This window comes from Passer domesticus, chromosome 7 (assembly GCF_036417665.1).
Source record: "Passer domesticus isolate bPasDom1 chromosome 7, bPasDom1.hap1, whole genome shotgun sequence".
Classification (NCBI taxonomy): Eukaryota; Metazoa; Chordata; class Aves; order Passeriformes; family Passeridae; genus Passer; species Passer domesticus.
The window spans coordinates 56288743-56303031 of record NC_087480.1 but is presented as its reverse complement, the minus strand read 5'-3'; the positions used below and the strand labels follow the sequence as shown (position 1 = coordinate 56303031).

The following is a 14289-nucleotide window of genomic DNA, read 5'->3' as shown; positions in this document are numbered from 1 at the left end:
CAAAGATTGGGATTTAACCCCTCAAAAATCTAATTAGCACATTTACTAATTATTACTAGTTATAACTAATTAAACTACAGTAATCAAAATTTGTTTGATTAAATTTTCTGATTTTGTGTTTGTCATATGATAGCAGCCCAAACAAGGGGCTTCCTTCCCATTGAGCACTTGGGCACACACACCCTGGTGGGTACAAATGCTGCCTGCAGGAGATTACTGCATGGCTAGAGGCTTGGCAAAGTGCAAGGAAGGAAGGAAAGAAGGAAGGAAGGAGATAAAATATCTTTAGTCCCTGTGGCTTTTAGGCTGTACATGTTGATGACTCCACTCGGTGAATATTCAGCCCAGCTGGGCAGATGTATCAGGACTGGCTGGCTCTTTTCCCACAGAAAGGCACTGCAGGACTCCTTCAATGTCTTGAGTTCAGTTTTCTTTTTGTCACTTGAGTTAATTCCAAAACTGGAATCTGGAACTGAGCTTTCAGCCTTCATTGTGGACAGGCAGGATCCTGTGGTGGTTCTGTGCTGTTCTGCCCCTCATCCTGCCCCATCCTGCCTCCTCCTGTGGTTCTGCCACTGCTAAAACGTCCATTTGCTTTGTCCTTGTGGTTCCCATACACCCAACACACTCTGTGTACACTTTTTCCTGCCATATATTCCCCATCATGTACGTTTAAGTAATACAATGTGCAAGTCTGTCATCTTAGTGAGTCAAATTGATGCCTTTCTTGCACTGGTTTGTTTGGACAAAGGGGTGTTTCTCTTTAATGCTCTCATGAATAGCCTTAAGCATTTGCAGATTTTAATTTCAGGAGTGGTTCAGTGAAATGAACTGTCTTTCAGATAGGCATTCAGCATTTGTAAATACACTTTTTTCTTTCTTTCTTTCTTTCTTGTAATAGCCCTTTACTCGCTGGTGCTCTGAGAAATGTCTTCTGCTCCTGGTTATCTTCTCAAATTCTGTCTTGTCCAGTTTTACTTCACAGTAAAACTGGTCTCAAAGGACAGTGGGGAATAATATAACACAGCCCCGTGAGACAAATCAGGTGCAAAGCTGATTCCTGGGGTTAAATCATTAAATCCTTCCTTCCGAAATTACAATAATAAATAGGAAAAAAAGCCCAGAAGGGCCAATGTGGACTTTTCCAGCAAAATATCCCATTCAAAAAGTGGAATATTTTTAACTTGTAGAATCTGCTGTCCTAAATTCAGTCAAGAACCCCTCTTTGTCCATCATCCTGCATCTGAAAATGTCTGTCACTAGGTATTTCAGGATTAACTTCAACAAATGGTTTAGGAAATAATTATATGACAGAGTTATCCTAAATTTCTTCTTAATTTTATCTGTCAGTTTTTCTTAGTCTTGATACACTGGATATTCCTCGGGAGAAGGTTTTCTCTGGTCAATTGTAGCTATCTCATAAGAGTTTGATATTTTTGGGTTGACTGGCATCTCTAAGAAGCAGAATAGTAAAGTCATAGCTGAAGAATATGTTTTGTACATAAAAGCAAATTTTTTTCAGATTTCCAGCCTTCCGTTGAATGTATGACCTCCCATTGTCTCATTGTCAAAACAGGAAAGCAGGAATCTGTGACTTCTCCCCTTTTTAGGTGCAAAGGAGTGTTGTCCCCTTTTCTCAAGCCCCAAACCCTTGGATGTGGGTGGTTTGCATTCACACCAGCCTTCAGTCACTGCTGTGGAATTCTTCTGTTTCTGATGAAAGCTCTTTAAGTTACCCAGGATAAGCCATGTCTGTTTATACTTTGATTTCTTGAATAAGGAAGGTGCCAGTTGTGCCTTCATTGCAAAAGCACTGTGGAGATGCATTTAGTGATGTTCAGTCAATAGTGACTGCAATTTATGTAGGGTCTAACAGGAAAGTTGTCAGCTGCCTCAAATTTTATTCATGGATAACACTTCTGATTTTTTTAATATTAATTATTAGTGGTATGATTATTCTTGACATGTTCTTTGTTAGTGCAGTGGAAGATTCTCTGCAAAATATTTTCTTCTGCTTTTCCTGTCACTACTGTGAGTTTCTTTTGTTGCTTTCTGGTGAACTTGAAGCATCCTCATCCTTCTCTAGAGGGAGAGATGACTAAGATAAGAAACTGCATTACAAAAGTGAGAAATGCTTCGTGTAATGTTTAAAATTTGTCCAAGGTGTAACTCTGAACCAAACAATACCACAATTTAGCCGTAAAATCTGTGGAGGAGTTGGTTCCTGTTGAGTGTGAGCAGTATTAGCAAACAGAAGTATTAGCACAGAAGCAGGTACAAAGAGGCATTGCACGGGATTACATCTGCTGCTTACCCAAAGAGCTCTGGATTCCAGGTTTGTTTTTAAGGTCTGTTTCAGTAAGAACAGCATTATTTCAATGAGGTGTAAGGCTCAGTGGCAGTCATTTACTTTTAGATGTGGCTCACATATTTCTATGAGGACCAGGCAGTCATGCGTGGTAATTCTTCACATTCCTGACATCTCTTTCATAATCCACTTCTAGGATGATGATGATAACTGCAATGAATAGGGAAGACAGCATTTTAACTTTTTTTTTAATGCCTGGAATTCATGTTGTCTCTTTCCTGAGATGAGGAACATCTTGGCAAGTTTGTATGTTGTTGTAATTACAGTTAGCATGAGCTTCTACCATTCAAAATTGAGTTTTTGCCAAATAATGATGTTTTGAGGAGAAAATTGATCACGTAGGAAAATGATTCTTTTTTGTGGAATAAATGTTGCAGCTGAATAGGAAGAATATATAATTCTTCAAGAAGCACTAAGTAGTGTATTTTAATTTCTGTGGAACATGGGACAGATTTCCCCAGTGCAGGTGCTGTGTTACTGGGAACTGCAGTGGAGACCCTGCTGAGCCCACCAGCAGTCTCACAGCTAAATCCTATTGATTTTTGTAGGGACCAGTGCAGCCTCTGCAGGGCTCTGGGGGGGATTATGAGATGTAATACAGGTAAGCACAGGGGAGCAGCCACTGTCTCTGCTTCAGAGGCAGAGTATGGAACTATTGATTGTACACTTTGCTTTATTTGACATCACCCCAGTGCAGTTATTCCAGCTTTTGGGGATATCCACTGTTTGATCCTCCACTGTGTGGATGATGCCTTGCTTTGTCATTTGTGTGTTTTTACTAAATCTTTATTTTTTTGTGCTGTGGTTGTTGATAAGATACTTTTTGCTGGCATGGTAACCTCCTGTTCCTTGCTTGCCTGCATCTGTCCATTTGAGATACTTCAGAGCAGGACCTGCTACGTTCCCATCTTTGTATAATATTCAGCACTGTGAATTGAGGCTTCTGGATGATGTTTGATAGTCATGACCCTGGATGGACCCTGCTGAGGGGTTCTTGACCCAGGAAGGACCTGGGATTGGGCTTTCTCTGTCAGGACCAGCCATTACCCACTGTCAGTCTGAGTAGAGAGCCAATGAAAATCCGGCCTCAGCATCTAAACCACACTTCCCTGTTACAAAACCATCCAAGCTGTTTGGTGCAGGAGGGAAATCACCCCCAACTCCAGCCCATACCCCCCTGCAGTGACCCCTCCACTGGAGGCTGCTCGTCCCCAGGTCTCTGTGCCTGCCATGGCCCTCAGTGCAGAGCCTGGGTGCCTCATCCAGCCCTCAGACCAGGGCTTGGACACTCCATTCCCTTACCTGGTAACTCAATGAAAGCTTTAGGTAGTCCGAATTTCTAAAGCCACAGTCACCCTTGAGGCATCTTTGAATGTGTTTCTGCTGTCGGTGCTTGAATGACATTGAAGTCACTAGGATTAAAGAGTGCTGAGGAACATAAAGATATTTTTCATACTGGTCCACTATTCAATTTTTTTTTTATTTTTTTTTACCTTTAGGATGAACGTGAAGCCAGAGAAAACGTGAAGAGAGAGCAGGACGAAGCGTACCGCATCTCGCTGGAGGCTGACAGAGCCAAGGTGTGTGCAGGGGCAGGGACCCATGGGATGGGAGCCCTTTGGAGTTTGGGAATGCTCTGTGCTGCAGGGGCCTGCCTGCCCTCAGTTGTGCTCTGAACATGAGACCCTTAAGTCCTCCATGTTGTAAAGTAGCACCAGATAAAGTCATTAGGACTAGACTTGACTGCATATTTTAGCTAAACCTGTCCTGGCTTCATTTGGGAAAGGAAAGGCAGGAAAATATTGCTTAATAAATATGCTATCTCTTACATTAATTTCTATGGAAATGTTTAAAAATTTCTTTGCATTTGTATTTATCACATATTTACGTGGGATTGCCCTTTGTGTTTGTTAGAGGGAAGCACAAGAGAGAGAAATGGCAGAGCAGTTTCGCTTGGAACAGATCCGGAAAGAACAGGAGGAGGAACGTGAGGTGGGATGTTTTACCTTTTCTGATAACTTTATGAATTCATGAAGCTTATGAGCATTGAAACTGTCATTCAGCACACACTGCAATTTCAATTCAAAGTATAGTTTTTATGTGATCAATTTTCTTCACTGTTATTGATTTCTTACTGTATATATGTGAAACTAAGTGCAGCTAAATAATTTTCATCCACTGTTTAATGGCTTTTCTGTTTTATCGTCTGAGTCTCAGATACAGCCAGTTATTTGATGGACCTGCTCACAGGAGATCTGTGAAATGACCTCCATAAATGCTGGAATCTTTGGGAGGCTCTAACCTGTTTTCTGCAGCCACTCCTTTTAAAAACATGAAACCCTTTCTTTTTTTCCAGGAAGTAGCACAAAGCCTACCTGCAATTCTGATCAAACAAGTTACCAAATTTAATTTGGGAGACAATCCACTTATTAAAAAAAAGATTAAGAAAATAAAATCCAGAATCTTGAAATTTGTGGTACTTTAAAAAATTTCTGAACAGTCTTCTACAGAATCTTTCTTAGAATGAAAATTGTGTTTTAACAAGTACTTTATGTCTCTAGGCCTCTGTAAGAAAACAGAAAGCCTGTGCTGTGAAGGGTGCTGTTCCTCAAACTATTTTGTAGGTTCTCTCAATTTGGTAAATGCACTCTGAGGTCCCAGTGCCTCTCATAGATGGCTCCTGCAGCCTCTTGCAGGGTCTAGACTGGTTGTGAGATGGCAATTCTGTGAGGTTAACAGCAGCTGAACATGAATCCACTGCAGCAGGAGCAGGCTCACAATCAGCTCACACTCAGGCTCAAGCAAGAAATATGTTTTTCTTTTCTAAGTTATTTTGCATGCATAGAAACAATAATTATTTCTGCTTCGTTGCATCTGCTCCTGAGCCTTTTCTGACACCTTGGCCGTTTGGAAATGGTTTTCTTATGCAAAGGCTGCAGCTCTGGCCCATGTTACCAAAATATACCTGGGCTTCCCTGTTTTAATGCAGAGTGCAGTAATGAAAATAATGGGATCTGTTTGCTTAGTAGAACAAAAGGGATTTTAACAATAATGTTTACTAACACTCCCCATTTTCAAGTATACTGATTACTTGGACTGAATTGTTTTGCAACAGTGTTTACTTACAGAAGTGGCTTTATGTTCAGTTTGTATTTTAAAATCTGACTATTGAGCTCTTCACATACTGAACACCTTCTTATCAACAAACTGAAATTGCTTGTTCAGGTCCAAGAGTTTTTAATGTGATCCATCATGTCATTGCTGTCTGACTTGGTTTGCTGGTACAAAACATCCATTGTAAATTGCCATTTTATGTTGAGTGGTTACTTTGGGGAGCGACGCACTCTTTGCACAAAGGAAGGAGCTGTAATGAGCTACTGTTGTTTATTTTTCTATAATATAATTGATTGGGTTCAGTAAATAATGTAGCATCTGTTGTTATACTGTGTGGGGAAATGTCAAAACAGTGAGATAGTAAGCAGGTGGTTGAGAATGGAGAGGGAGAAAATTAAAATAGAATCTATTTAAAATATTATCTCATAGTAGATGAGCAAAAATGAACTGAAGTTCTATGTATAAATATTTATACTGAGATATAATTTGCTCAGAGGTGTGTGTGTAAGAAGTAGACTATTTAAAAGCCTTTGTAATCTTGCTTCTGCCCACTTCTTTCCCTGCAACGTAATCACCCTCTATCAGTTTCTGTTGCTAAATGACCTTGGGGGGCATTTCAAAGGCACAAATAGCAAATGTGTATACTGAAAGTTCCTTGAAAATGGGTAAATCCCTGCCTGACTGCCTCTTCAGTTTGAAAAATTGCCTTTTAGGCATGTTTTGGGACAGGCAGTGTGTTTGTGCTGCTTCTTCCATTCATTTAGCTTCTCTTTAAGTGCTACCTTAAGTGAGGTGATATTGTAACAGAGCTGCTTCTGAGTATGATCAAATTTTTGACAGATGTTGATGCTGCCCATGAATACCAAAAATGCCCTTGAAAATCAAGCCCACCTCATTCAGCAGCCTAATGTTAGCTATTAATTTTATATCTAAAAAAAGAAAATCTAATCAAAGGATTGGTGCTGTAGCAGCTCACAGAGACAGAGGACAGAGAGCACAGACCTCAGTCCTGCCCTTAAAGTCTTGACATCAGCAGTGTTGGCAGGAAGACAGTCATACACATATGACTGCCATGTAGTGTCATTGCAATTTGAGGGATGATTTCATGCAGGTTATTGCAGAAAATATGTTCACCTGTACTTAGAACAATCTTCTTGTAAGTACTACTAGTACTACTACCACCAATTTTAAATCTTTAAGCTCCTATTTCTCTTCTTCCAGTTTTCTTCGTTTGATAATTCCTACTTCTGTATGTCCTCTGTGTATCTAATATACATTTGTGGCATTTTTAATTGCATCTTTTAACAGTGTTTCAGTTTATTTATAGTAAATTTCTTGCATATATTTTTTTTCACTCTGAACTGCCATTAAGGGTCTAGTCTACTGCAAATGGTCAATTATCATTGCAAGAGGAAGACAATTTGACAAGTGCTTTTAAAGAAATACTTTTACTGCCTTTTAATTTATACCCTTTAAGGAAGCAATTGGCCACTTGACAATTATTCTCTCATTCAATTTTTTTCCAAGGCTCTCTGCCAAATGATTAAATTACGTATCCCATCGTGCATTTACTGTAGACCTAATAATATGTGTTATAAAGAAGGATTTATTTTAATTAGTTGTCTGGTGGGCTGTTATTAAGGAGTGAGTAAAAATTATTTTGTCATTGAGATATAAAGACTCTGGAGCACTGCGACACATCTTGAAGTTCTAGAAGAAATAAACAGAAAAGCTTTCTCCCTTTCTTCTGTTGCTAGCATTAGAAAAAATGGTTGTTTTTCCTTCCCCAGGCCATCAGGCTGTCTCTGGAGCAGTCCTTGCCCCCCGAGCCGAAGGAGGAGAGCACTGAGTCTGTCAGCAAACTCCGCATCCGGACGCCCAGCGGAGAATTCTTTGAGCGGCGTTTCCTGGCCAGCAGCAAGCTGCAGGTTGTCTTTGATTTTGTAGCTTCCAAGGGATATCCTTGGGAGGAGTACAAGCTGCTGGGCACCTTTCCGAGGAGAGATGTGAGTAAATGCACCTTTCAGGAATAAATACCTCTGCTTCTTGCTCCTGTGGGTTGGTTGGCTGGGGTGTTATAGCATAGAAGATAAAAGGTGTGCCTGGGTATCTTCCAGTGCTGCCAAGCTCTAAGCCAGCTGCTGGCTGCCCAGTGCTGTCAGATGTTTCATACAGAGCTGTGAAACCTGCCTCCAGTGATATTGTAAAAAATGCTACATTTCAGAAAAAGTTGTGGGCCATATTCAGTGAAAACTTGAATATGCTGAGGAGCCAGCTTTGCTCACGTCCTGTTTTGAAAGAAGCTCCATCAGCTCTGCTGGTGGTTCATTGTTTAGGTCTGTTATACTTCTGATCTTTGTGCTTTTGCCATTTGGATGCAACTTGACGTTATGAATAAGACTCAGGATCAGATAGTACCCAGTTATGAACTATTAAGTATATGCTAATAAATATTTGATCCACCTGTTACATAATACCAGTAGATAATTACATCTCCTACCTTGAAATTGTATTATGAACCTGCTGTGGCTGATTTTCAGAATCAATACTGCTCACTGCTTACAGTAGCCAATTCTGTTGATACATCAACAGATAATTTTTGTGCTTGCTCCTAAATTCCTTTGAAAATCCACCTCTGTGTGTTCTGCACAAATTAACTTTTATTTGTTATTTAGTCATTGCTACAGCAAAGATGAAAGTCAGTGGATCCAGCTGTGCAGGGGCCCAGGATAAAAGGTGAAGGGAATGGGCATGGCAGAGATGTCAGGACAGAGCCAAGCAGTGCTGGTGGAGTTCAGCAGCTCTTTGGCCACACTGCCTGGGCACTGCAGATGAGTGGGGCAGCTCTGGACCAGTTGGGTTCTTGTTTGCTGGAGGCATCTCCAGGGGACTGGTTAGACTGTTTTTCACCAAAGGAGTTCAGTAATTTGGATTGCTTTCCCATTTTGTTTCCCATCATTGCCCCTGGGGTAGTTCACTAGGGATGAGGCTCTGATTGACATGTTTGCAGTAGTTTGTAACAGATACCTCTTTCTTTATCATCTTATTTGTAAGTCCTGCAAAGGAGAAGAAGCTCATCCTTAGTAAGCATACAACCTTTTGAGGGGATGTGGTTTCTGACCCATTTTTGGCACAACTGTGGACAGGATTGCAGTGCTTCTTCCACCTTGTACTGGGAATCCTGATCAGTTAGACTGAAATGCAGCTTTAAGGAATCCCATTAATCACTAATTAAGTTTACTCCTTAAGCATGCAGTATAATTTCCAGTGGAACCAAAGACTAGAAGTCACCTGTATTTCCAGGATTACTGATGGTTCAGTGTACTTGACAAAGGAAACCAGTTTTGTGCAGTCTAAACAATGGGGCTGTACATTTAAAATTTTTTGGAAGTCATGCCTCCCCACCTGTAACTTATTTCTGATGTAATACATATTTAATATAAATACCCTACAGGTATATTGCTCTTAACTTTTTACATTTGTTTTTTACTTTACTCTGGCTGTTTCTGTACTTATTCACATTGTCATCATTATGAATGTTAGTCATCTGTAAAAAAACTCTAAAATTTATCAGGTGAATCACATAAGAACAAGTTCTAAAAGGAGTAGAAAAGAAAAAAAATACCACTAAATTAGAACAGGCTGGTATTGTCAGTACATGTGTGAAACTGGCAGGGAGAAAGACTGAGGCAAAGAAAGGAGAATTTAGTGGCAGGGTCTGGAGCTGTTGGTCTGCTGTGTGGGAAGCAAAGACCCTGTCATCTTTTTTCTACGATTCCAACCTAATAATGCCATGTATGAGGAGTCGCATAAATGATTCATGCTGATTGACTCAGCCATGTATGAATCCCATTGCCATTGTGACCACCAGAGGCACGACAGACAAAAAATATTCCCCAGGGGTTTGCTAACCACTGAGGACTGTAAATGACATCTGTCATGTTCCCCAGGTTTGGAAAGTTGGAAGCATGCAACTCCATAGGCAGATTTTAAAAAATAAAAATAAGGCATTCTTGAATGGCTTGGAAGAAGTACAGTCAAAGTATATATTCATTGCCTTGGGCTTTGTGGTCTGTAGTCACTTGAAAATACACTGTGAGTTATCAAGACCCTTCTGCTGTATGGTATGTCACCAACATGAATGGAAATCTGTGCTGCAAGGACAGAGCACTTGGAATGCTTGTGCTCCAAAGAACAGGAGCATTTAAAATGTCTGTGTTTAAAATATACATAACATTTTGGAAAAAATATGTTTGAAAGTATCAGAATTACTTTTCTGGAGTTCTGCTGCGATAAGATGAAAACATGTATTCTAAAGTTCGTGGAGTTTTTTCTATCCTAATCTGCTTTACAATAACATACACACCCCCAAAAGTGTTTCTGTCTTATCAAAACAAGGGGATTATCTTCAACCAGGTCAACATTTTCTTGTGAAAAGCTTGTTAGAGCATTTTTACCTGAAGTTCAAAGCCATCAGTTCTGATAGTGTCATTGAAGTACTTTTACATCTTTCATAAATAAAAATTCATTACTTCTTAGTCCTGTGTTCCAGTTGCTTACACAGATATCCTTAGCTAACTTAAAGTTGGTATCATAACCCTACTGTAAATACAAACTTCTACACATGAGTAAATACCCAGATTAACCTTTTCCAGACACTACTTGTAGATTTTAAAGCAGCAGTGACATTCCAAAGCAGTTAAGCACATGCAGTGACTTGTTATTGGGTCTTTGTCACTGACTGTGTTGTTCTTTCTACCCGTGCTGAAATGAGATATTAACCAGCTCCTCTCTTAGTACCTCAGCACCACATCTTGTACCACCCGTGTGTGTCACAAATGTGAGCCTGGGGCAGCTGGGAGCTTGTGCCTGGAAACGTTGGCAAGCTCATCTTTGGGAGTGAAAAGCTGTATTGTATTTCTTGGCAAAGAAATTTTAATGCAAAGAGTGTATTTCTTGTATTCTGAAATACACCTGCAAAGTCTTCGTGGGAGCAAATGTGTGTGCTGTTAAATGTGTGAGCTGATTTCAGAGTTACAGTTCCCTGTCTTCCAGAAAACAAAAAGAGCTTACTCTGTGTGTGTTAGTGTGCTCAGTCAACCTTCTAGTTCAGTATTTTGGTCCCTCTCTCTTAAAAGCCTTCCAAAACTCTGACTTTGGTTCAGTATTTAGCTCCCTTTCTTTTAACAGTTTTCCCAAATTCTGACTTATTGCAGCAAAACTCCAGCAAAGTAAGTCTGATACTTTCAAACATATTTTTTTTCAAAAGTGTTATGTATAGTTTAAATACAAACTCTGACTTTGGTAGCCCTCTTGACCTCCCAGTTGCAGGATCCTCCTTCTCCCAGTGCCTTGGAGACCTCCAGACACTCAGTTCCTCCCATTTCTTCAGTGCTGGTGATGTGCAGAAGCCTTCCTAAAACTGTTAACATCTTACAGAGTGAGCATTTTACCCCACTTAGGCAAGAAGCTGAAGTGGACCAGGTCTAGCTGAAACTAGAAGAGGAATGTGCAGAAATTTACCCAAGATGGGCTTCAGCCATCCTTCTAGTGTTGATATGTTTGAATGTTCTATGGTGTCTGTCAGAAAGGGAGGGCCAGGCATGATTCCTCCTTCTAAATGCTATATTTGAAAGACTCAATTTATTAATTTCTCATGAAAAATCAAAATTTCAAGCTATAATTACTGCTGCTGATTTCTCCTTGAGGTGGAGCATTAGTTATGTATTTGAGAGTATGCCTTCTGCAGACATGGTATTAGAGACTTAAGCTCTTTATTTACTGTATCTGGAAGCCTTGGTAAGCCAAGACTTCTACAGTATTTCACATTTTATTTTTCTGAGCCACAGCTTAGGATCAGGTGGCAGTTAAGTCACTTAAGGTTATTTAAATGCATCTAAAATGTTGCTTAATAATTCAGAACCAGTTTGCTCTGTTTAGAGTATTAAGATTTTTTAAATCCTTTTAATTAACCAATTTCAACAGCAGTTTAAATAAACAGAAACAAAAAATCTCCCTTGAAAGTGCATAAAATAAATTTAACTCAAATTGCATGTCAATTTAAATCAGATATGATCAGGATTTCAGTAAATTTAGGGCCAGGCAATTCATAGTTTTGGGAGTATATGGGAATAGAATAATGGTAAGATATTCCTCCAAACCCAAACGTGATTTTTTTGTTCCTGTGCTTTGGCAAGATTAATCCTCTTTGATGCTCACAGTGGTGAAAATAATGCCACAGGATAGTAAGTTTAGCTGCAGCACTTGCTGTGGAGTCCTCTGAGCAGGGAATTGCCCTCTGATGTTCTCAGAAAGGTGATGTTGGAGCATGGTCCTTCTTTTGTTATGCCAGGTAGTTTGACAATTTTGTGTGTGAGTTCTGGCAGCTGTTTGAGTTCTGTGTATGAGTTCTGGCAGCTGTTCTTTGTAAGGATTATTCTGAATTTCACCCTGTACAAACTACTGCCTTCAGATAACTTACTTTTAAACTCATTAGGGAGTATTTGAACTTAAATAGTTCATGAAAGAGTTAAATGTCCAGGACCATCTTTGACTTTCAATATTCTTCCCCCTAGTCATAATCTTGATAGAAAAATGGAAGAAAGATGTTATTGTGATAAAGGATTTGTGCAGTGTCATGGCTACACCTGTAGTATTTTTAGTAATTTCAAGTAAATCAGGAAAGTAGCTTGAATATATGTTTTATAGCAGAGGAGGATTTCAGATGAATGAAATTTTTTTCTGATAGGCTCAAAAATTTTTGAGAATTACATGTGATACCTGTAATTTTTCCAGTCGTTTCAGTTACTGATATTTATCTTTCTTACTATACCAAGTACTAGTCATCTCTTTCAATTCACATAATTTAAATTCTTCTGGTCAGTGATGTCATGTGCTTACTCTGATCTAGTTTACACAAGGCCACAGCCACCTACAAAGGTAGATGCCCTTCCTCCTATCATTTACAGCTTTCCTTAAGTCAATACTACCTGCCCTTGTCTTTCCTCTCCTTTCAAGATCTGTTGTTATTTTATTTATCCAAGCCGTTAGGTTTGGTTTAGTTAAGACACTGAGAAGTTGCCTAAGCAAATTGGCCATTCCAGACTGGCATATTCCCATGCCTCTTTTGAAGCCTGGTTTCTGACCGTTCTTCCTGATGGCTTGTAACAGTGGAAAGATTAACCTCGAGTGTGAGATGAAAGGACACTGAAGCATTTGTAGCTCCCAGATTTTCCTGCTTTTAACAAGTTTGTTGCTCACAAAGAACACAGCCTCACAGTCTTTTGGTCAGCACCTAAAAAGGGAGTAGGTAACATTCTTACACTGGTGAAGTCAGTCACAGCACCTGAGAGGACACTGAGTATATTTTGCTTCTTGAAACATGATATTTACTTCTGTGGAAATATAATTTCCATCTAGGTAGTAAAAAAATCTGTAAATATTACAGAAAAATTTTTCACAATGTTTTCTTCCAAAAACGACAGACTTGGTGTGTTTTTTTCAGACCCAGTGTCTTTACATAGGTAACTGATCCAAAGTGAAGGATTAAAGCCCTTCTTGTATCAAGTCACTGAAAGGAGATCTCATCTCACAGATGTAAGAAAGGAAGTGGAATTGCATTCTGTAGATCAATATAGTTTCTGATCTCCCACAGCAGCTCTATTTGAGTGCTGTTTAACCAGTTTCAGGAAATAGGTGTGCATTTCAGATGATCTCTTTTGCTCGGGGCTCACTGGAGGAAGCCAGCACTCACCCAGCGCTGCGTGCTCACGTGGAGCACGAGCTCCCCATGAATCATCCTCATTAGCTGGCCCAGTGACTAATGCCAACCCTGGCATTCATGAATTCCACCCAAGAGCCCTTCAGTGCACATCCCTTGCACCCAAAGTGCTCTTTTATTCAGCACTGCCCCATTTTACAAAACATTGATTTCAGGGGAGGCGCCTTATTGTTCCCAGGAAGATGCCTTAGTTAAACTGTAGAGCTTTGCTCTTGCATATAACTTTATCCAGGATAAACTGGGGCAATTTTGTACTTTTTCTCCAGAATTCATGTTTAATATCCATTTTGTGGACTTTTTTGACCCATCTAGAAAGAAAATGAAATGATGAAATACCAATAGAGAGCCTTTGTACTGGTATGATACTAAGACTGCTGTGTCTGGTTACCAGAAAATTTAATGATCTCCTGCTGTTTTGGTAATTGCATAAGTAATGCATCAGGCTAAATCACCAAAGCAGTCCTAGGCACTCTCTTTATTCCATTTGCCTATCAACCAATCACAATGTTATACTGTAGATATCATTGTGATATCTGAACATCTTAATCCTTTGAACTGGTGATAAAAATCCTTTTGGATTGTTCTTTCATGCAATTATAATTAAGTGCACTTGAGTCCAATCCTGGGTCGTTCTTCTGTGAGTGGCTGTGTTCCCATCCATTCCCCTCTGGGATGTATGCAAAGCAAAGTTCTTACAGTTCATTTGGAGCACTAAATGTATTTATATGTTTTCCAACTTCCAGAGCATGTGGCTGTTTGCTTTCTTTCAGCTCTTCATCTTTCTCCAGAGTGAAAGCTGTAGTACTTCTGGGAATGTCATCTTTTTTTTCTGTGTAGCAAGTGCATTTAAAAAGAGTTAAATACATGAACAATTGTTAGTTTACTATAAGCACAGTAAGTTTACTATAAGTACAGTAAATGCCCAGAAGTAATGGACTGTTTTGCTCCCTGGCACAGCAGAAAGGATGCTTAATATACAAATGCTCTCATCTGTAAATGCCAATACTTAAACTTTCTCTTCTCAACC

At 39.6% G+C, this 14289-nt stretch overlaps 1 protein-coding gene across 1 annotated transcript in view; it reads left to right on the top strand.

The window, feature by feature from the left end:
* Nucleotides 1-14289, top strand: part of FAF1 (Fas associated factor 1) — a 149381-nt gene that overhangs the window by 126843 nt on the left and 8249 nt on the right. The window contains exons 16-18 of the mRNA XM_064428824.1: nucleotides 3868-3948; nucleotides 4283-4360; nucleotides 7273-7488. Of these exons, the coding sequence (XP_064284894.1) occupies nucleotides 3868-3948; nucleotides 4283-4360; nucleotides 7273-7488 (375 nt within the window). The remainder of the gene's footprint in view (nucleotides 1-3867; nucleotides 3949-4282; nucleotides 4361-7272; nucleotides 7489-14289) is intronic.